This window comes from Oryx dammah, unplaced genomic scaffold, assembly GCF_014754425.2.
Source record: "Oryx dammah isolate SB20612 unplaced genomic scaffold, SCBI_Odam_1.1 HiC_scaffold_1, whole genome shotgun sequence".
NCBI lineage: Eukaryota > Metazoa > Chordata > Mammalia > Artiodactyla > Bovidae > Oryx > Oryx dammah.
Window position 1 is genome coordinate 11393725 of NW_024070185.1, and position 23857 is coordinate 11417581.

Genomic DNA, 23857 nt, shown 5'->3' on the forward strand with positions numbered 1-23857 from the left:
AGTAGGCATTTGGTTGAGACTTGTTGAAGGAAAGAAAACAGTAGTAAGGATTTAAGAATTGCATACTCTTGACTGATGCCCAAATGATCACTGGATTTCTAGATCAAAGGCTGTGTTTCAGAACCAACTGGGAGTCTTTTTCTTGGGCACATGCCTAGCCCCCTTAGAACATCCTGGCAGGGTGGTAGCTTTTGAAGTTCCTCAGGTGATTCTGATATAATCTGATACAACCACTCTTTTGTTAACTGTGGGTCCCCGACAGTGCTGACCTTGTGATATTTCCCCCGAAATGAAAAATCACTTTCAGTCTAATGCCTGATTGTGTCACAAGGCTAGTAAACTGACTCCCACCCTTAAAACTGATATTATTTGAATTTGAAAACAAACAAGCCAGCAGGTCAGTGTTTGCTCAAGTGTGACCTGTAGAACGTGCTCTGTAGAAAGCAGTTCTGCGGGGAAAATAGGCTTCCATGTTGTCTGTTACCCCTTCTCCCCTCAAATGAATGATTCACAGCACACACTGCCACTGTGTACCCTTGTGTCAGTCCTGCAGTAATAAGGCCCAAGTAACCCCGTGGTTCCCAAATACACTGACCCTGCTGCTGCTGCTGCTAAGTCACTTCAGTCGTGTCTGACTCTGTGCGACCCCAGAGATGACCCCGTATTCAAGGGACGTTATCAACATCCTGTAGAAGAACCACAGTAGCAGATACTCGTAAGCCCTGATGCTGACCAGATGACTGGAACCAAATTAGAGTATTAATTTCAGGATCATACCAATAACTTTTATTATATCATGTAATAAAACTATAAATTCCACTCAACAAATCTGTATTTAAAATGCAGACCTCAGTTTTGAGGATGCAAATTATTAAAACTGTTAAATATCAACTATAATTATATAGTCTTTGTACAGGTGAACAAAAACAACTTAAATGTTAAATTCTGTTTGTGGTCAGGACATTTAACAGCTTCCGAAGAAGGCAGCCCATGGAGCTTAGGTTCCTGTTTTTCAGAAGCAGCTCTCGTGGCTCTGCCACATTGTCCTAACTCAACCCTGAAAGGCCAGCTGTGCCCAAAGTAAGGTTCTTCATTTAGGTGACTAGGAAACTCCCAATATTTTTGGCCTAGGGGACACTGGGGTCTAAGATCACAAACTATTAACTGTTATCCCAGAGCTGTCAGTGGCCATATCCCCCAGCACACAGACTGGCCCAGAGGCCATCACAAATGGAAATGAATTGGAAGGACCTGAGTCTGACTCACTAGATCCAATCACCCCTGTGGCAATGCCCACCTTGGTTCTTGAGCCAATTTTTTTTTGTTTGTTTAGGCAGTGTGAATTGTGCTTCTAACACTGTAACTAAGAGTCCTGTCTAATATATCCTTCTCCTAGATCACGTTCCACCTACATGAGCTTTTCCATAGCCAAAGATACATGTGCTTATTCGTTGCAAGAAAAATGTCCGTCAGTGAACTCACTGTGTGCCAGGAGCACTTGTTTCTCTAGGAGGGATCAGGCAGATATGAATTTAGAAAACAGTAGATCAAAGGAGATGGGAACCTCATAGACAGGAAGGAGGGGCTAGGCCCAGCACGCTTCTCACCTGGAGAGTAAGCACCCAGTGCCTTCTTGAGAAACCAGGTGAAAGGGGTTTATTTGTCCAGCCCAGTTGAGAGCAAGAATGGAACACTGGCCCAATACACTTTATTTATGAACACGATAGAGGGTGTTTGGAAGGGAGAGGAGAGAATTTCAGAGGTAAAGCGATCCCATTCCAGAAGTCATAGCCGCAAGAATGTCTCCCCATGAGCACTGAGGGTGGGAAGCCAGGCTGCTCCCAGGCTCAGCAATGGAGGCCTGAGGGGTGGATGTGTTTTTTCAGCCCTTAGTGTTTTTATGCTAGGACTGATTTTAATATGTGGGTCACAGGGTTTTATTGTACAACAGGGTTCTGTTTGTGATTTTTATTTATGAACAGAAGCTAGATCCCAGGACCTCAGAGGCAAGGATGCTCAGGAACCTGCCTTGTCCATTATTTGGGGGAGAGCTGGGGTCAGGATTTGATCCTGGGTGTTCTGGCGCTAGTGGTAAAGATTCCGCCTGCCAATGCAGGAGAAACAAGAGATGTGAGTTCGATCCCTGGGTCGGGAAGATCCCCTGGAGGAGGAAATGGCAACCCACTCTGGTATTCTTGCCTGGAGAATCCCATGGACAGAGGACCCTGGTGGGCTGCAGACCATGGAGCTGCTGAGTCAGACATCACTGAGTAAGCACACAAGCCCAAGTTCTGCTGACCAGCCCACAGACCCTGGGTGCTGAAAGCTGAGACTTAAAATTCATTAGAGGGAGATTAATTTGTAAGGTATAAGGTGCCCTGTTACGGACTGAACGTGCCCCCCCTCCACCCCAAATTCCTATATGAATTCTGTGATTCTGTGGAGATGGGGCCTCTAGGGTAAGTTTAAATAAAGGTCACGAGAGCTGGGCCCTTGTAAGAAGAGACCTCAGAGAGCTTGTCCTTTCATCCTTTATCTGTACACATGCACTGAGCAAGGCCACTCGAGGACACAGGGAGAGGTGGCTGGCTGCAAGCCAGCATGAAAGCTCTCACCAGAAAATGAGTTCGCTGGGACCTCAATCTTGGACATCTATCCTCCAGAACTGTGAGAAAATAAATTTCTGATGTTTGAGCCACTCAGTCTATGACATTTCATTATGGCAGCTGGAGTAGACTACGACATGTGCCCTGAAATGATTTCAGTGATGAAAATGAGCAGATAACCCAGCTGAAGAAAAAAAAAAATTATGATCTGTTCACCAAGCTACACTGTCACTGCTCCCAGGCTATTGCTACTGTCCTGTGTGCTTGTAAATGAGGTTCAACACAGCCACTTAACCTGCATATTACTGATGTGGTTACAAAACAGAACTCGAGGGACTTACCTGGTGGTCCAGTGGCTAACGATTCCGTGCTCCCAGTGCAGGGTGCCTGGGTTCAATTCCTGGTCAGGGTAGATCCCCCATGCCACAACTAATTGTTCTCATGTTAGAACTAAGACCTGGCACAGCCAAATAAATATATTTTTGGAAAACAAACAAAACTCAAAGATCACTCAGACTTCAGGAACCTGCAGTCTGAAATTTGCTCTGCTCTAAATATCACAAAATGAGGGCCACGCATGCAGCAGAATTCAATACCAAAGTCAAAATTTTTCCTTGAAAATAGATTTAATCTTTTTCAAATTAGAAATGTTCTGCATCTCTCTCCAAAACCACCTCCAAAATTCTCCTCTTGATATATGAAAAGTTTTCTAGGGAAGCTTTACGAAACTACTGAAAGAAATCTCCATATTTCTTCAGTGTGGATCTGTTAAAAGGTACACAAGCAAAAACTTTCAATGTCTGAGCGGTTCACGGGAGGACAGGGCGGGGTGGAGGGACTAGTCACCACGTGCGAACACATTCCCCTCTGCCCTGTCAGTTAACACTGGTAGCGCACACAGAGGTGAAGGACTCTCAAGGGGAAGGTTTCACTGAGCAGAGGGTAACAGAGAGGAGCCAGAAACTGGGCAGGAGACGGACGTGTGTTCACCTGACCAGTAGAGGCTAAGAGTGAAAAATCAACATTCAGTGATCAGTGACATTAAAGGGCTCAACTCTCCCTTCTTGGCACAAGTGACAGTCCCACCATTCTAAGCTCCCAAATTCTAGAACAAGATAAAAAGATTAACAAAAATAGAGCATGTAGGAACTGCTGATTCTGTGTGCAGAGGACCCACACTGGAACCTCAGGGCGCCCTGGGCAGGCAGCACCCCTGCATGGAGGGGAGGGTCGGGGGGAGGAGGACAGCGGCGGAGAGGCTGCCAACCCAGGGCCTGCGGGCTGCGGACGCTGTGCTTCCTCCTGCCGCCGGGCAGCTGGGACTCCCCTCTCCAAGGAGACCAGGGCCTACTTGGTCATCTTGCGGATCATGTAGTTGAGGATGCCCCCGTTAAGGAAATAAGTGAGCTCCACGTCGGTGTCAAACCTCATGACAGCCTGGAAGGTCTTCCCGGTATCCAGCTGGGAGGATGGGGAAGCAGAGAAGAATTGCTGAGGGAGGAGACGAGCCAGCCCTCAGACTGCCCCTCCAAGTTCAGTCCACGCCCCGGCAGCACCCAGCACCTGGAGCAGGTGCCGGCCTGCCCCAGACCAGACCCGCTGAGCAGTAAGCTGTGTTTTACTTAACAAGATGCCACAGGTACTGATCTACAAGGTAAAGCCCTGCAGAGCATCTGTGATGGAAGTGAGAGACACTGGAGAATTAGAAACAGCCTTTCGGGGCAGCAATTACTAGCGATGTTTGGAATATTTTCGAAGTTTTCACCAGGGACGGCGGGAGGAAGGAAGTGTTGGCAGCCAGCAGGCGCTTTGTTAAGGTTGTCCCCTAGGCGCTGGCCCAGAGGCTCACCCTGGGACACGGCTCAGCAGCTCAGTCTGCCTGGGCGGCTAGATCACCCTGGGACCACGGTGCCACGCTTCATCCTCACCTTACCCAGGGCTAATCTGTCATTTTCACCTCAGTGCTCATCAAGCCAGGGCCTGGGGTGAGGTGCAGGGATGGGGTGAGTGTGTCTGCTCACATTTTTATAATAAAAAGGTGTTTTAAATGCCCTGTCCCTGAACTTTTCATCACTATTCTCCCAATGCAGGAGACACGAGTTGGATCCCTGGGTGGGGAACTAAGATCCTGCAGCATGACCAAATTAAAACAAACAAAAAAAGGACTGATGACGAACAGGGGCCCCTTTTAGCTGGACCTGGCATGGAAAGGCACTGACTTACCTTGATCTGGACTTTCATTCGTGGTTTCAGGGTTTCTGGAATGCTGATAGTGTATCGTTCATGCCCAGTGAGTCCCAGGGTGTCTGCATTCTCCCCAGGGAGGTACTCTAGCGGGATCACCCCCATCCCGACCAAGTTACTTCGGTGAATGCGCTCGTAACTCTCCGCTAGGACAGCTCTGATTCCCTGAGAAACCAAGAGAGTAAGTAGTTCAGACACAGTTTTTCTTTAGATACACAGACGCCTTACAAAAGGGTTCTTAGGTCACAACTCTTCTCCTGCCTAAATTCTTAAGGACCAATTAATCCTTTACATAAAATGTTGCCATTATAAAGAGCACCGTAGCTGACCGACTGCCTCCACTGGATAAGCAGCATGTAGGCAATGAAATGAACTCTCTGCTTCTACCCCCACCAACCCTGGATGGAGACACTGGTACTGTGCCCCGCACCCTGGGAGTCAGTGGTCTGTCAGATATCTGAACCCACAAAGTCTAACCACACACTTAATTTGTGATATAAACTCTCATTGTGGCTGGAAACCACACTACAAAGAAACACAAAGAAAATTCATTTCCCCCCTTGAATTTTGGTATTATTGTAGGCTGTATTAGTAGACACAGAAGATTTAATCAAAACACAACTTTCAGAACATACTACAGAGAAAGGAATTGATCACCTGCTGTGTGCTGCTTTTATACCTCCTGTTTCAAGGATCAAATTGCACTGAATATAATCTTGATATAAAGCTTCCTATAAAGTACATTTTATTGGTAACCTATAACTGACAATATACAGCAATGATCAGTAAACCAGGATACCTGATTAACTAGAACACCCAAATCTCAAATATTAGTTAACTGTAATATGATATTAAGATACCCGTAAAAGCTGTCAACATCCTTTCAGATCCCCTGAATCAGGGTCACTCAGGAAGCTTGTTAAAAATGTAGATTCTTGGGTACTTACTACCCCTGATCTACTGTATCAGAATCTCTTGCAGGAAGCATGGGTGGGAGAAGATGGGATTCTTTTAAGTCTGGAGAACCATGGCTAGACAGAGGTGTTCTAAGACTCTGCTGATATTACAGTCACCAGGGGAGGCTTTTAAAATCCAGACGTCTAGGCCTTTCACCTTACTAACCAACCCAGACAGTCTGGGAATGAGATCTGGGCATAAGTATTTTTTAAATCACAAAGTGTTTCCAAGTTTAAAAACACAGATTTAAAAGAGCAGATTCTTTACGACAGTAGGTATTTTGTATAGGTTTATGTACGTATGTACTGTGTATTTATTTGGGGGGAAGGGGCAATGGTTGTAAACACAGGTTATTCACACCCCAAGCTTTGTGAGGAGGGCTGTGTGGGGCTGCAGGTCACGCTGCCTGGCCCTCTCTACCTGCAGACAACGTGGCTGAGGCTGGCCAGCTACAGAAGGAAGTGTGTGCACGGCCGTCTGGGCAGACAGAACTCAGGGCAGTTCTGTAGAAAGGCTGACACTTGTGGAGTCAGGACCCTAAAAGATGGCTGTTCCCTTGCTCTTTGTATACTCTCTGCTCTCCTGGTTGGGCTTCGCCTCCGCCCTACTCACCTGCATGCTTGCCGTCTGCCCCTTAAGCCAGGATGGCCCCACCTGTTAGTTCATTAAAGGGAAACATTTACCCTCTGATGGCTGTTACTTGAGGGGCTATGAGGGACATGCCCCAGCTCTGGTCTCTCTGTAACTGACAGCCAACCTGATGTCAATCCCCGCTCTAATAGATGGGAGGAGCCGCCCCCTCCTCCCAGGGGTAGAAGTGTGTCCTGCCTCCAGTCAGCCGCACCCCACGAAGCTTCAGATGTGTAAGCGCCTCCCTCTGTGAGACCACTGATGCCTCTCTCACCGTAGCCAGGCTCTTTCCCTGGCCCTGTGGCTGGTGCAGTCCCACCAGACTCGAGAGCCCCCGTGCCAGGACTCGCCTATCCAGACCTTACTGTCTCCCACCAGCCCCTGACTGCTCCTGCTCTCACTGCTGTTGGCAGTGCCCGGCTCCCTTCCTAAAATCCTTCCTTTTGTAATTTCTTAGGTTCTTTTCAGCAGTTTCTAGAAAAGGCAGGCCTTTGACAAATTACCAACTAATAACATATCTTTTCTCCACACCACCCCCTCCACTGCAAACTGATGGACTTAAAAAAAAGGGGGCGGGTGTTGATAAGACCTGGGCATCTGGAGGGCTGTCTGCCAGACAGCTATGTATTTTTTACAGCACTTGTGGATAGAAACTGACTTAGAGTCTGCCAAGTGCATAGATTTGCTCAAGCCATCATTATTTAAACTGATATCAGCTAAGCTACTCTACCCCACCCTGAGGACTGAAGCCAGGCACTAGGAGTGGCCCTGCTTTCAGGGCCAGCAAAGGGGCCAGAGGTAAAAGCTCCCTGTAGGGTCCCCTCCCACAGGGACAGCTTACGGGTCAAGCCCTGAAACGGCTGAAGGTTCTGAAGAGTTGTCTGTCTACACACAGAGAGGGCTTCCTTTTCTACTGAGCCTGTACACAGACCATTCACTGGCAGTAAAAAGCAGCTGTAAAAAGTGCATTCCCTGAGTTTATTCAAAGCTCAGGCTCCTGGGGCTTCCCTTGTGGCTCAGCTGGTAAAGAATCCACCTGCACTGTGGGAGACCTGAGTTCGATCCTTGGGTTGGAAAGATCCCCTGGAGAAGGGAACGGCTACCCACTCCAGCATTCTGGCCTGGAGAATCCCATGGACTGTATAGATCATGGGGTTGCAGAGGGTCGGACACGATTGAGAGACTTTCACTTTCAGGCTCCTGATGTTTTCCCTTCTGTGAACCTAAGAGTCAGGACAGCAGCTGCAGCTTATTCCTCACGCTGACCTGGGACAAGGGCCTTGAAAAAGCTTCAGGGGCCAACCTGAGAACATTATGAAAACCGTGAGACTTTCCCCATTAAAAAAAAGACCCACATTCCACACTTCTGGATGTAATTTCACAGACTTCAAGATCCTCCCCTCAACTGTCGTACAGACACACCCAAAGATCCATGGCTCCCAGGGTAGCAACATTTGATGGCGGGGAACCTGGTGACTCACTTCACTCAGTGAGAGAAGCCCCGATCTACCAAGCAGGAGGCGAGAAAACAGTCCACGCTTCCCCGAGCTTGCTTTGCTCTCCCACAGCATCTTCTTGGAAAGTAAAGCCTTCCTCCCAGCTTCCCTTCTGATTCAGGGGGGCAGCTGCCTGCAGGGCTGTCTCTGCGTCCTACTCACCAAGAGGAAAGGGCCCTTGGCGGCCCAGTCTCGGGAGCTGCCCGAGCCGTACTCTTTGCCGGCCAGGATGATGAGGGGGAGGCCCGCCTGCTGGTACCGCTCAGCCGCGTCAAACACATCAAGCTGAGGAAGAGAAGAGGAAGGTTTTACCGACAGAGTAAAGGCACAGCGTGCAGACGGAGGCCAGTGAGTCCTGGGGGGACATTCAGGAGTGTCTGTAGTCGGCCAAGCCAGCGTAAAGTCAGTGGCAAACTCAACCAATCAGTTGCCTGGTCTACAAATTTCCAGTTAATGCTGTCTATTAATACTTACCTCTATCAAAGTGAATTTTATACTCTTAAGTGAAATGCCTTATTGCCCTAATTTTAGAAAAACATTCAAATCCAAGGGCATCAGGGGGAAAAAGGAAATTAGAGCAGGTTTTTTTTTTTTAACAACTCTTCCATTGATTAAAATATTTTACAGCAAAAGCAGAGAATCCCACCTAAATCTGGGTTTTGATTCTGTACCAGAGATGATGGTGATGGTGATGGTCAGTTGTGAAGGGTGGCCAAACACAAAGAAAGGTCACGTATTTGGAAATTACAAAAATGCAGACTTTTATTCATTATCCTTCTGCTGGGAGCCAGCATGGGGAATCCCGCCTGTGGCAAAGGTCATGAGGAAGGTGGCCTGGCAAAAACCAAAGGCTGACATCAGGCCTCAGGGGTACCCCTGGATTTTCCTGAGCATCTACCTCCCAAACCAGAGTCTGCCTGATTTAGTGTACTGTGCTTTCCACTCTTCTGACATAACAGGGGGCTATCCCCGACCACCTTTCTCTGGAAAGAATTAACTTAGAGCTCCAGTTAACAGTCTCCTGCATATAAAAGGAGTGTCTCAGCTCAAACCCCTCTGATGGCTCTCTAACTTGCCTGACAGTTAGAGACTTTTACAACTTGTGATTGTTTACAGCCCCTCAACTGCGAGAGGTACACAGCTTAAAACATCTTAAAGATACAGAGCCTTTTCTAAAGAGCTAAGAATTATATTGGTGATGGGTTTTCATTGTTGAGTCAATGACTGCTGCCAGGCCTCCATATTCTTTATCTTTTAGGCACCTGGAGGATATTAATCAATGTAATTGGGATATAGAAAAAGGAATATAGTAGTTTTGATGTTAGCAACACTAGACTTTTCAGTTAGTGAACTTTCTCTTTGTTATAAATCACTGTACTCCTTTTCCCTTGTTATAAACTGTTGTGTCCTTGCTATATAAGAATGTAACCTTAATTAGTGCTTTCTGAGCGTGGCACCAGAGTTTAGTAAGAACAACACTTTTAAGGCAAATAAGTTTTCTGGTTGACAGACCCTTATTAGAAAAGGGCCGTAAAATGCTAATAGGCCTCCTGGCCAGAAGATGATGTAAATCACCTAAGACTTGTGCATACAGCTAGGTGTGCAGAGAGAAAGCCTGGTCTCGATAAGAGTCAGGGCTGCTGACACTGCATACTTTTGTATTATCTATTGATCTCTATGTACAACCAAAAGTATAAAAAGCTTTTCTGGACAATAAAGGGAGGACCAGTTTCTCCGGCCAGTTCCTGGAAAGACTGGTTCCCCCGTGTCTTCTTTTCTTTCTTACTCTTTTTTCTGGCTGATTCCCATCTGGGGCATAGAGGCTAGCCGTGTCTACTTATTTGCCTGGGCTTCTAAGACCCACGTGAGAGGGAGCCCAAGGCGGGGCACCCTCTGCTATTCAAGCAGGCGCCTGTGGCCCTACATAGATGGCTCAAGTCCCTTGTCTCGGGGCTTTACTGGCTTTCTAGGTAAACCAAGGAATACAGCCTCTTTCTCCCCTCTCTTCTCTTAACTGCAAACTCTTTCCTTATCTCTCTCTAAATCTATATATCTCTCTCACCACGCCGTCCCTGCTTCAGATACCCTGCATCCTACCGGGGCTGGACCCCGACACCCTTCTACATGGAGATCAAGGAAACGATAGTAGAAACACTGATGAAGCACCAATCAATAAAGGACAAGGAAGGGTTAAGGAATCTCTTAGTATATATGAGAAACAGCTTTAACAAATAGATTCATTTGTTTCTCATAGGAACTCTGAACATTCTGCTGAGCTAAGGCTTCACAAAGACAGGTGATATCATTGATGGTGAATAATGAAACTTTTTTTTTTATCGCTACTTAAGTCAGAAAATAAGATCCGTCCAAAGAGGGAGTGTTTGATTTGAAAGGAGCTCTAGAAAGGTATATAATCAAACTCTCAAGTCGGCTTTCACAAATTACTATTGTGGTGAAAGGATGGAGACTGTGGTTAATGTCACACGGCACAGCCTAAATCTAGGTAGGATCTGTCTGTCTTCAGTTGACCAGAACTCACAAATATAGAAACAGTTGAAAAAAAAAAAAAAAACAACAGAGTAAAAGCCTGCTCTAACCTAAAAGCCTGGATGCTTTCAAAGATGAGAAAAGAAACAACGTGCCCGATTGAGGTATCTATTGCTAGTTTGGATATTAAGAATGTGGGAGTGTGTGCTTTAAAGTGCTTTCAAAACTACTACAGAACTGACAGTCTCCATGGCAAAGACAGGGACTCCATGGCAGAGGGGGTTGTGGAACGGAGCTGTGCGGACTCAGCAGGTTTGAATTCTGGGTCCTGCCTTTTCTCCTGTAGCAAGTAGCTTATAAAGCATCGGCTCCCTGCACTCGCCCTCTCTTCTAAAGAAAGCATAAAAGTTAGTGGTTTCTTCTGATATCGCACCTCTGGATTCCCAAGTATACAATTGGGCAGTTCATTTCTTTTTTATTATCCATTAAATTCCTACTTAGAGGATTTAGTTCTTTCAACTACCACTCTTGTAGGGCCCTCCCCCTCCCTAACCTCTCCTCTCCAGGGCCTTCTAATATCACCGTCATATCTTTTTTTATTTTTGGCCATACATTTTGATTACATACATGCTATTTTATTTATAGCTGAGCCACATAATGGACTCAGATTTCCTTTTCTTGGCAATTCCCATTAACTAATGAATATACTACCTAAAGTATTGATACAAGTCTTTTCTGAAGACATTCACATCTATCAGGCAATTTACTTTGAAAATCTTTTTCACGGGGTGTCACTCCTGATGCCCTCATTCCTGTGTGGACCGCTGACTCTCTGAGCTGTGTTCATGTGACAGAGGAGTCTTCCTTCCCCAGCATCCTGGCGACTCTCTGCACTTCCTTTTCCTGGATCCTACATCTTCCCCTATATTTGGTTTATTCTCTCGTTTTGGTGGAACACAATTACCAAGTAGCTTTCTGAGGCTGAGGCTGACACATTATTTTTAAGGCTTTTGAATATCTGAATGTGTTGTTACTTTACCCTCACTTCGCTGGGCATACAAGGGATACAGGTTTTAGAGTGCCGACAACTTTGCTCAGCCTAAGTCTCCTGGGTTGTCTTGAGTGCGTCTGATCCCCAGAAGAGTGCACGTAAGCCACTTTCCCCCTCTCCGAAGTTTCTAGATCTTCTCCTTACCTCTGCTGTTCTTAATTTCACGGAGATGTGACTTGGAGTGAGTATTAATCATGTGGCTGGGTGGGCTCAGTGGACCTTTCGATCTGGAATCTCAGATTTTGCACTTGAAGAATTGCTTTTGTTAACTTAACAATTTCCTCTCCGATCTTATCTGTTCTTTTTAGCATCTTTATTCAGTCAGTTGCTGGTCCTCCTTGGTTCAGGTTTTGATTTTTCTTACATTTCCTAATTTCCCCTTTGTCCTTCTACCTTCTGGAAGATTTTCTCAACTAGTCAACTTTTCCTGTGAAATTTTTTAGGGACTTTTTTTTTTTTTTAAGAGCTCCTTCTTGTCTTCTGATTACACCAACAGAAAATCATCTTATCACTCTGACGAAATAACCATTTTTCTTAGTTTTCTTCTACTCTGTGCATTACCGGTTTTTCTCTTTATTCCTCTGTTTCTTGTCTAGGTCTGTCTTTCAAGTTCAAGGCCTGACTCCAATGTCTCTTCATCTCTGATGCTGTCTCCTTATTTAAGCTGAGGCACTAACCATCTGACTAGGAGTTCTGTGCACGGTAGGGCTGTCAATGAGGGACCCCACCATGACAGCTGGCATCCCAAAGGCCCTCAAAGTCTATTAACTGCAAGTCCCTCCTTCGTCTCTTGGGGATTTTACCATTCATTTGTGCCTTTTTCACTTAGTAGTCTATTGTCCCTGCTGGTCACTAAACAAATATGTCCTGGGCACTCACGTGGTGCTGGATGGGCTTCCAGGGGGTGCACTGGTAAAGAACCCACCTGCCGATGCAGGAGACACAAGAGATGTGGGTTTGACCTCTGGGTTGGGAAGGTGCCCTGGAGTAGGAAATGGTAACCCACTCCACTATTCTTGCCTGGGAAATCCCATGGACAGAGGAGCCTGGCAGGCTACAGTCCATGGGGTTGCAGAGTTGACTGAGTGACTGAAGCAGCATGCCACCCAGGGTTAAGCCTCAGAACCATAAAAAGTAGATATTATTTTACTTTGCAAGTAAGAAAAGTGGGGCTCAGAGAGGTAGGCAGATTGCTGAAGAAGGCTCCACAGCTGGTCTGAGGTGGAGCTGGGACTTGAACCCAGGCTTGTCTGACTTCAAGGGCAGGCTTTCCCACCTCTCCCCATGCCTGCCCTCTGTGAACAGACAATTCCTAATAAAACAACCCCACGTGTTTCTCATTAGGACCCAAGCAGGCCTGCACAGTGCTCTATATTCTTCCTTCCCTAAGAAGGCAATGGCACCCCACTCCAGTACTCTTGCCTGGAAAATCTCATGGACGGAGGAGCCTGGTGGGCTGCAGTCCATGGGGTCGCTGAGGGTTGGACACGACTGAGCGACTTCACTTTCACTTTTCACTTTCATGCATTGGAGAAGGAAATGGCAACCCGCTCCAGTGTTCTTGCCTGGAGAATCCCAGGGACAGGGGAGCCTGTTGAGCTGCCGTCTATGGGGTCGCACAGAGTCAGGACACGACTGAAGTGACTTAGCAATGGTATGATTAATTAAATTTTACTGAAGTAATAAAACAGCACTTCTTAGTAAATATCCTCTACCTTAACCTGGAATTTCCCTTTCAAGTATTCTGAACTGATGAAACCTCAATCAGAGGCTTTTTAAGCTCAACTCCTAAGAAACTAGGTTTAGGTAAAGCATGAAACAGAAATCTCTAAGCAGGAAAAGGCCGCCCAGTGTAAAGGGACTCTTCTTTAGGGATGAACTCTACATACATGGAATAGTTGGCAAGAGGGACTGTGTAAAGCAAGAGGTAGGATGAGGTGCGGAAAATAAAAATAAGACCAAAGAGAAAGTGACAATGAAGCACAGGACCACCCAGAGCCTGAGAAGTGCTGGCTTCTAGAGGAGGTGCCTGGAGAAGGCAATGACACCCCACTCCAGTACTCTTGCCTGGAAAATCCCATGGATGGAGGAGCCTGGTAGGCTGCAGTCCATGGGGTTGCTGAGGGTCAGACATGACTGAGTGACTTCACTTTCATGCATTGGAGAAGGAAATGGCAACCCACTCCAGTGTTCTTGCCTGGAGAATCCCAGGGACGGGGGAGCCTGGTGGGCTGCCGTCTCTGGGGTTGCACAGAGTCGGACACAACTGAAGTGACTTAGCAGCAGAGGAAGCGCCAAGACATCATACTCACAGTTTCACCAGAAGGCAGATGGACAGTCTGTGGTGCCTGCTTGTTCAAGAATTTGTTTAGTAAGCGGATGTTGGCAAATGTCCCCCGCGCCATGATGGCATCGTTCCCTCGGCGGGAGCCATAGGAGTTGAATTCTCGAGGGGTCAGGCTGGTAACGAAAGCAGGAGAGAAGCTGGTTTAGGGAACTGAGAGATTAAACCTGGCTTACACCATGAAAGGGGAAAAAAATCACAAACCTAGGTATTTCTGTAAGTCTACTAAGTATTGTTCTCCAAGGTGGAAAAACTGTTTCCATAGCTTCGACTGAGGGCACAATGAGAGGTGGCAGGTGCGATGGTGAATCTACAGCCTCCCAGCATCAACCTACAGTCTTATAAATCTGGGTAGAGCAATCGGGAGGAACTCTAGAAAGAGCATTTATTTATTTATTTATTTATTCAGTAAGGTAGCCTATAAAGCTTCATTAAAAATAAAATATTAAAAATGGGTGGGAGAAAAAAAAGGAAGCAAAGGGAATACTCGGGTAGGAGTATTCTAGTTTGGTGGAGCCAAGAGCAGGGGACACATAAAATACATTCTATAAATTAAACAGAAGTAGGTTCAAATTTGTCCAGGAACTCAATGCAATTAACAAACATGTAACTGGCAACATGGCTGAGTATTACTGTAAGATCAAAAGCAGGGCAGGGACGAAGGAGCAGAATAAGAACTGCTAGTCCTAAAATCAAAGAAAAGTCTGGTCTGTGGGTCCGAACGAAAGGACGCTTTCAGATGTAGGAACAACATCTTAACAATGAACAGTGACCAGTTCACTGGGATGTTTCTTAAAATGCTAGGAAGCATGTGTGTTGATGATTTATTCGTTAGCTCAATTCTGAAGACTGAGAATCTAAGCATGGGCTTCAGGAATAGGTGAGTGTGTCTACGAACCCCTGAAATTATGTCCAAAATGTGGATATGTATTTTTCGGGAAAGGTACATTTCCTTTCATTCTATTCTCTAAAGAGTGTCAATAACCACCAATCAAAAGAGGTGTTGGTTACTTCTCTCTTCCTAGTTTCCTTCTTCCAGCCTCAACTCTGTCTAGCTTCTCTGTCCTTAGAAGCCTTTCCCATTCATTCATTCAACAACTTTCCACTGAGCACCAACTACATGCCAGGAGCTGTCAGGCGCCTGGGATACAGCAAATCTCTGCTTTGGCAGGGCTTACATCCTAGAAGGTAGAGACAGAGAACTTTTTTTAAAAGGGCATCCTACACAAGTGTTACTAGACTGTGGTTAATACCTAAGAAAAGGTAGGCCAGGGCTATGGAGGAAGACTTGAACTTGGCGTGGGAGTTCGTTAAGAGGGTATCTTGGGGAAAGGCATCCAAGAGGAGAAAACAGTCAGCTCACCCGCATGCTCTCAGGCAGAGGGGTACTTGGCCTTGGTTGAACATTCAAGGAACCCGATGGTGGGCAGCGTGTCCTGAGCAGTGTGGGTGAGGGGACGAGCAGGACTCCCAGACCCACCTTGAACATCTGCCCTTTGCTATTTGCTGATGGACTTGCATCTCCCACTCAAGACAGAACCATCCCTTTAAAAGCTCATAATATGAGGACTTCCCTTAGGTGGTCCAGGGGCTAAGACACCACACTTCCAGTGCAGTGGGCCCGGGTTCCATCCCTGGTCAGGGAACTAGATCCCACATGCTGCAACTAAGACCCGGCCCAGCCAAATAAACAAATAAATGTTAAACTCTCGTATGTATTAGGTTGGCCAAAAAGTTTGTTTGGCTTTTTCCATACCATCTTAATAGTAGACAACCCTGAGTGAATTTTTTGGCCAACCCACTATCTGTGTATGGGCAGCTGCCAAACATTTAAAAAAGTAGTTGCCCCATGTTAAAGAAAAGTCTCAACATGACCACTGTGCATTCACCTCCACTAGATCTGGGCTGTTTTCTTAAACTCACAACACGCACATCCTGGGGAACAGGAGATATTCTCGGTCTGAATGAACAGACTGCCCTATGGGATGCACTAGGACAAGGCAGAGACTGAATGAGCAAGAGAGAAGGGGGAAGTTGTGAAGAGAATGGGTTACCCACCCAGCAAGTGAGAGGAGGGCAAGGGAGCTGTCCTCTCCCACTGGGAAAAAAGAAGAAAGCTTCAGTTCTGTTTCTCATATTGGCTCTGGGCCCTGTCCCTGACGAAGGTGACTCAGCACATGGGGATGGGGCCAGGAATGTTCATCTCCCCAGACAAACCTCAAAGAAAGTCAGGTCTGGGATGGACACTGGCTGGTATCGGTGCACTGTGGTGGTGGTTTAGTGTCTGACTCTTTGTGACCCCATGGACTGTAGCCCGCCAGGCTCCTCTGTCCGTGGGGACCCTCTGGGCAAGAATACTGGAGTGGGTTGCCATGTCCTTCTCCAGGGGATCTTCTTGACTCATGGTTTGTTAAATAGCAGTATATAATATTAGTGTGAAAGTGAAAGTGAAGTTGCTCAGTTGTGTCCAACCCTTTGCGACCCCATGGACTGTAGCCTACCAGGTTCCTCTGTCGATGGGATTTCCCAGGCAATAGTACTGGAGTGGATTGCCATTTCCTTCTCCAGGGGATCTTCCAAACCCAGGAATCGAACCCGGGTCTCCTGCATTGTAGACAGACGCTAAACCGTCTGAGCCACCAGGGAAGTCAATATTAGTGTAATATCTGTTAAAATAGGTATATGACTGAAGGATTGATGAATGGAGGTGTAAACTGCAAATCCTTAAAGCTGTTCTCTGTAAAGAACGTCTCTTGGGACTTCCTTGGTGGTCCAGTGGATAAGACTCTGTGCTTTCAATGCTGGGGTCCTGGGTTCAATCCCCAGCCAGGAAACTAAAATCCTATGTACTGCAACTAAGCCCATACGCCATGGCTACTGAGCCTGTGCGCTCCAGAGCCCACACGCCACAACTAGAGAATCCATGGGCTGCAACAAAGACCCAGCACAGCCAAAATAAAGAGTAAACTGAAACACAACACATGTCTGTCAACTAGGAAATGTCAAAGCATTTCTGGTTAAACCCCTGCCAAGTGCTTCAAGTATAACCAGGCCACACAGGGGAAGAGTGGAGCCTTGTACATAAACGATCAGCCAAGCTGGTGGCAGGGATGACATGTGAGTCTAATAAGTAGACTTGATCAAAAAGAAGGTCTCCACGTGCTGGGGTTCATGTGCTGGTAGATTCTCTAGTAGCTTTAAAGCTACAAACAGAAAGAGTGATTGGTTTTCAGGCTCCAGAGTTCAGTGAAAAACTGGAGTCTGACTCCAAACAGACCTCATGAAAAGAGGACTAATGACCTCATGCTGTCCCTTTTGTCTTCAGGCCTCCCCCCTCCCACCATTACTTACCCTCTGTTAGTTAAGTAGCGAGCAGCAGGGCTGTTTCTTGCGATGTTTCCAGCTGGAGAGATGTGGTCTGTTGTTACTGAATCTCCCAAGTTTAATAGCACATAGGCATCCACGATAGACTTAGGGGGCTGAAGATCCAAAGTCTAGCAAAGAACACAGTAAGTCAGTGTTTGCCCAGCTTTTCTCCAACACATCACCAGGGGAGCCTCAACAGTAGTGGTCCACGGATCTGACCCTGATGACAGCCCTACATCAACACATAAAGAATTCTAGTTTTATTGGGTTTATCAGGGGTGTTTAGTAAAGCAAAGTGAATTTATGCAAAATATTCATATCTCATCCTTGAAGGAGGTGAAGTATTGGCACTATCCCCTCAAAAACAAAAGGGATGCTGCTGCAAATGACATTCTTTCTCCACATCCAGAGAAGGTCCCAAAAGCTGGGTACGGCAGGAGTCCTGCCTTCTACTCACATCCTCTCATCCCCTCCTCCCACCAGGAGACCACAGACTTCTGATCATCAGTTTCAGAGAAGATTTCCCTTGTTTGTATGGGTATAAGGCTTAAGTACGGCAGGTCCTACAGGCTGTTCTCCTGGACAGTCCCCCTCAGACGTTACTGAGTCTCTATCCCCGTGATACTTGATCTCCAGGGGTCTCTGCACAGCCATGTGGAAGCCCTGGACAAACCACAGGCCCACTCCAGCCAAATAACCCAACTTCCTCAAGCTCTCCTCAGTGTTATCTGCTCAGGTTTGTAAAGGTTTCAACGAAGTAGGTAGTCAAAGTGAGGGTACTGGTTAATCAAGTAGATTTTATAAGCCAAGAAACTTTTAGAAGAACTCATTTTGTTAAAAAAAAAAAAAAAAAAAGGTCCTACCAGGTCTTCAAAGAATGGTGGTGATTTAATGTACGTAGATTTGGGATTCCAGCAATATAGCTTATCTGACGGGGCTGCTAAGGCGTTCCAGCTCTCATTCACAGTCTTGGGGAGAAAGAGAAAAAGGAGAGGCAGGTCTAAGCACAGTTCATCCTGAGGAAGACTTAACATGTGAACATAATATTCAAGCTAAGAGTATAGGAAGACCAATTCTTAGTCTAAATGGTCACACAACATGTCTACACAAAGATAACACCATGCTAAGTCATTTAAAAACACACATGCCCTCTAACAGGCCATCTCTAAAATGACCCCATGGACCTGCCTCCTGGGAATCCTACCTGTAAATGAACCCCTCCTGCTGAGTGAGGGCTGAGCCTAGTGACTCATTTCCAGGATGAGGTTACAGAGACTGCCTTCTGTCTCTTTACCCTCTTACTTGCTCTTGCTGGCTCTGCTGGAAGCCAGTCACCATGCTGTGAAGAGACCCTCCAGTAAGGTCCTGAGGGGGCCCTCTCACTGACAGTCAGTGAGAAGCTGCAGCCTTCACCCACAGCACGTGAGGTCCTGTATCCTGCCAATGACCACACGAGCGGTCTAAGAACTGGCTCCTCCCCAGTCAAATCATCAGGTGAGGCCACAGCCTCAGATGACACTTGGAATGAAGCCTTGTGAAGGCAGACACAAGCCTGTTAAGCGGCACCTCCATTTCTGACCCATAGAAACAGATAAAAAATGTTTTCTGTTTTAATTCACTAAGTTTAGGAGTAATGTGTTGCAGAGCAACAGGTAACTAACACATATAATTTATGAAATAACAATCCAGGTTGTACCCGAGGAGAAATCATTGATGTTCTAAAGATTTGGGGAGGTAGACTTCTGGTCACAAGAACATTAGACAGTAAGTGACAGCCACTATGTGTTCAAATTGGCTTGAATTTGCTCCACATGTCATTAACTCAGCCTCTGGAGAAATGCATTTAATCCAGTATCTACCAAACTCCCTTCAACCATTTCCTAACGAGCAGCTTGTGGGATTCAGTGTGTGAGTGTAACTCCTATTTGACTCTGCTCCCCAGTCTGCCCTCATATTTCAAGCCACCAGCCCCAGCCAGAAGCCCTGGGGTCAGCCTAACACAGAAACCAGGGAAAAGGGTAACATTCAAGTCTTGGAAAGTGATATGGAGCTCCATACATTTTCCCCATTTGTAAAATGCACAGCAAGTTTTTTTTTTAATTTCAGCAGCTTGATAGTTTGGTGCTTCCAACTGAGTGGCTTTTATTTGTATTACTCTTTGAAGCAGGCAAATAAATCTGAGAGGTGCTTTCAGCCATGTGGCCCCTCAGTCACACACTCTAGTGACATCGGGCTCCTCAGCCACAGCTCATGCTCACCCCCGGCTGTCAGAGGAAGAGAGGAGCCATGCAGAGCTAGCCAGGAGCCACATCCATGCCGAGTCCATGCCTCCTGAGCCTGCTGCTCATGTGTCCAAATCTGGGAACATCTGGGGAGAGCTGGGTCTGGAAGAGCCTGAGCTGTAGGAGCAAAATGATTGTCCCACTTTCCTAGTTATCTGAAGAAATGCTACTTTGTCTAGTTGACTCCAGCACTAGCATCAAGGTTGGCAGAGGAGACACACGGGAGCGACTTCCCCTTGACACTGGGGCAGGGACCTCACCTCTATTTTCTGGTAGACCTCCTTAAACATCCCGGGGATCACGTACTGACGCTCCACTGCCTGGATCTCATCTCTGGTCGGCCAGATATCTTTCAGAAATACTTGCTGTCCCTTGGCATTGACACCTGGGGAGAAAATGTTTATTAGTGAGATGAACTTCATCTCATATCCAATTTTCATGGTCCCAGGCAGTCAGCCCAGTCCCATTTTTCAGGGCAGTTACGTTCAGTAAATTCTCTGTGCACACTGAGAAAACACTCAGCCACCGCCCGGAAGAAACACACAGGTTAGGCTCCCAAGGGTTATCCACACACTGTTGTCAACTGATCAATACGTAACGCAGTTTCACGTGTTTCTGCTTACATACCGTTGATGCATTCACACTGAACTCGGGAGCCTGTCTCACATGAGGCCTGTCATAGCCTTCCTGAGCTCAGGAATACTCCACAGCACTTTAGCCCTAGTCTCAGGTCATTTTAAACAGTAAAACCACCAAAAAAAAAGCACAAATGTGTGAAAAACATGATGCTATCCACAGCACAAATAGAACCGTTTGCAGTAGAGACTTGAAATAAAAATACAGAGTGTCACCTTGCTTGACCTCAGCTGAGAGCAGGCACAGTGAGTGACTCAGGGATTTCACCACCTCGTGCATGTCTGTGAGTGACCATGGGAGGGTGATAAGTACTGATTTGGGGGGTGAAAATCCACTTCAATGAGTAGTCAAATTTAAAAATATGGAATACATATGTAATGAAGATCAGCTGTACATCTAAAGCTAAGATTTCCTTAAAGTAAATTCCAGGGCACTGTTTTCATATTATATAATCTGCATAGCATGGACTGAGGAGGGCACACAAGGAGGCCAGGGGAAAATAAAAAAAGCATCATGTCCCCCAAGCTTTGAGAAGCTGCACACTGTGGACGTGTTCCTACAGCACAGACATTAAAACCAGGCTATCATGAGACTGAAGCAGGAACTGGAAAGGGAGGGACTGAAGCAGAGGCCAAAATGGCAAGACCTCCATTACTCTAAGTGTTTCTTTCCCTTTTTGTTCCTTCCCCTTTCGTAAATTCTTGTTTAGCTATTTCAGTTATGTCTTAGCTGTGTTCTGAGAGAGGACGCAAAGACCCTTCTCCCTCCTCTGGTCTTTGGAGGTTCTAGGCTTCATTATTTATTAAGGAAAGCAATAACTTTTTTCCAGTAACATTTTCAAATTCATTGGGGGAAAAAAAAATTGTAACCCCGCAAATCAGATCTTACCTAGTGGCTCTTTCTCAAAGTCGATCCTGATGGTCCCAGCAATCGCATAGGCTATTACTAAGGGCGGAGAGGCTAAATAGTTGGCTCGGGTATTGGGGTGGACTCGCCCTTCAAAATTCCTGTTCCCAGACAGTACTCCAACAGCTACGAGGTCTCCCTGTGTGAGGCAAGGGGGAAACAGGTCGCAGAGACAACAGATGGCCTGGGCTTCCTAGACCTATCTGTTTTAGTCCTCCTTTAAGTCAAGCAGCCCTTTAGGCTTCCCCTGCACTTGGGCCTCTCCCTGGGGAAGGAGACCACATGGTGAGCCTGGGAGAGACATGCTGGGTCAAAAGCAGCAGAGAGACGCACCGAATGGTTTCTGCTCAGGAGCAAATACCAGGTGGGTCAGAAGGCAGCATCCTAGTTATTCTGTAGCCGGGGGCCCGAGAACAGGTGGGGAAGATGACAGGTTGACAGTTAGAGGAGGCCACACTGGCTGACAGGGATTCCATAATCAGTGCAAGCAGATCAAATAGTATTTTTCAATGCTATAGAATTTATGGGACAAAAATCAAGCCAATGAGTTTATGTTCAGTTGTCTGACTTGGAACTAGCCTGCAGACAATAGGAACAAATGATTCTGGCGCCTTCGCTTGTGTGGGGCATGCGCCGGCCAGGCACCACACTAAGTTCTTTGCGCCCACTATCACCAGAATGCTCGCAGCTTTCTGAAACACGTACTATTATCACTTCCCGTTTACAGCTGTGAAAACTGAGGCACAAAGAGGTTCATGAACTTGCTCAAAGATATATAGTTAATAAGTTTAACTCAACTCCAAACACCATTCCCTTAACCACATCCCATGCTTCCCTGAACTTTCTTTAAAATTACCAGCATTTCATCACATATCATATGAAAAAGAAAGGCCCGCAGGCTGCCCTGCTCATTACCTGTACAATGGCCTCTATCACAGTTTCCGGTAAGGGCCCGCTGTTGCCGATGCAGGTCATGCAGCCGTAGCCCACCACCTCAAACCTGGTGCGGGAGAGAAGCAGGGGATGCAGAATGACTCTCAGAGGGCCCACCTGCTGGTTCCTGGAGACCACTGATTTAAAGAAGGGTAACACAGGGCTGTTTCTGTGAGGCTTTCATTCTCGGGAACATTTTGATCTACTATTCATCCATCCCAAATTGTTCGATGAAGGCTCCTTTTTATAATTTACTTAAAAAAAAAAAGACTGAAGTATAGTTGATTTTATATTTATATTCTATTTGACCTATTTTATACCTAGTAGTGTGTATCTTTTAATCCCATATTCCTAATCCCTCCCCCTTCCAAATCCCTGATTTCCCTTTTGGTAACAAGTTTGTTTCTGTATCCGTGAGTCTGTTTCTATTTTGTAAAAAGACTCATTTACATCATTTTTTTTTAAAGAGTCCACATACTACTGCTAATATATAATATTCGTTTTTCTCTGTTGACTCACTTCATTCAGTACCATATTCTCCAGGTCCATCCATATTGTAGTGAACGGCAATACTTCATTCTATTTTATGGCTGAGTAGTAGTATTCTGTTACGTATGTATCTTTTTATCCATTCATCTGTTGATGGATACTTAGGTTGCTTCCATGTCCCAGCTATTACAAATAGTGCTGCTGTGAACATGTGGGTGCATTTCTCTTTTTGAATTAATTTTTGTCTTTTCCAGATATATGCCCAGGAGTGGAACTGCTGGCGATATAGTAGTTCTACTATTTTTAGTTTTTTAAGGAAGCTCCATACTGTTTTCCATATTGGTGACATGAATTTACATCCTCACCTACAGCGTAAGAAGGTTCCCTTTTCTCTACACCCTCCACAGCATTTATTATTTGTAAGACTTTTTGATGATGGCCTTTCTGACTTGCGTAAGGTGATACCTCATTGTAGTTTTGATTTGCATTCCTCTGATTATTAGTGATACTGAGGATCTTTTTATGTGCCTGCTGGTATCTGTAAGTCTTCTTTGAAAAAATGTCTATTCAGGTCTTCTGCTCATTTTTTGATTGGGTTGTCTGATATTGAGCTGTATGAGCTATCTGTATATTTTGGAAATTAACCCCTTGTCGGTTCCATTGTTTGCAAATATTTTCCTCCCATTCTACAGCTTATCTTTTAATTTTGCTGATGGTTTACTTTGATGTGCAGAGTTTTTTGATTCCGATTAGGTCCTATTTATTTTTGCTTTTGTTTGGTTTGCTTTGGGATATTGCTACCCTTTATGCCAGAGAATGTTTGGCCTATGTTCTCTTCTAGTAGTTTTATGGTGTCATGTCTTACATTTAAGTCTTTAAGCCATTTTTAGTTTATTTTTGTATATAGTGTGAAGAGTATCCTAATTTCATTCATTTAAATGAGGCTGTCCAGCTTTCCCAAACCACTTATTGAAGAGAGTGTCTTTTCTCCATTGCATATTCTTACCTCCTTTGTTGAAGATTAATTAACTATAGATGAATGGGTTTATTTCTGGTCTCTCTATTCTATTCCATATAATTTAATTTTTTTTTTTTAAGTTTCATTATTTATTTTTTATTTTACCTTACAATTCTGTATTGGTTTTGTCATACATTGACATGAATCCACCACGGGTGTACCTGTGTTCCCAAACATGAACGCCCCTCCCACCCTCCTCCCCAAAACATACTTTTATAATTAATTTACTTTTTAAATTTATAAGTAAATTATGAGGAGACTACCTAAATGATCTGTAATTTGTAAAAGTTGAAATCAGATATCTGATATCTTTATTCACTACTCTTATTATATATTCCCAGGGACTTCCAACTTTTATGAGGTACATGATAAAGATCTATGTCAATTAAATTAGTAATAGTGGGTTACTAGG

General features: G+C 45.6%; 1 protein-coding gene and 1 non-coding gene across 2 annotated transcripts in view; one reads left to right on the forward strand and one right to left on the reverse strand.

Annotated features, from left to right (window-relative positions):
• Positions 1–3213: 3213 nt before the first annotated feature.
• ACO1 (aconitase 1) overlaps positions 3214–23857 on the reverse strand; it is a 69564-nt gene continuing 48920 nt past the window's right edge. The window contains exons 13-21 of the mRNA XM_040237182.1: positions 21921–22005; positions 20988–21144; positions 19724–19848; positions 18045–18149; positions 17167–17309; positions 13784–13931; positions 8096–8218; positions 4830–5015; positions 3214–4067 (exon numbers count right to left, since the gene is read on the reverse strand). Coding sequence (XP_040093116.1) covers positions 3954–4067; positions 4830–5015; positions 8096–8218; positions 13784–13931; positions 17167–17309; positions 18045–18149; positions 19724–19848; positions 20988–21144; positions 21921–22005 — 1186 coding nt within the window. The 3' untranslated portion in view covers positions 3214–3953. The remainder of the gene's footprint in view (positions 4068–4829; positions 5016–8095; positions 8219–13783; positions 13932–17166; positions 17310–18044; positions 18150–19723; positions 19849–20987; positions 21145–21920; positions 22006–23857) is intronic.
• Positions 16577–16649, forward strand: TRNAE-UUC. The gene has a single exon. It is a non-coding gene; the product is annotated as a tRNA-Glu (tRNA).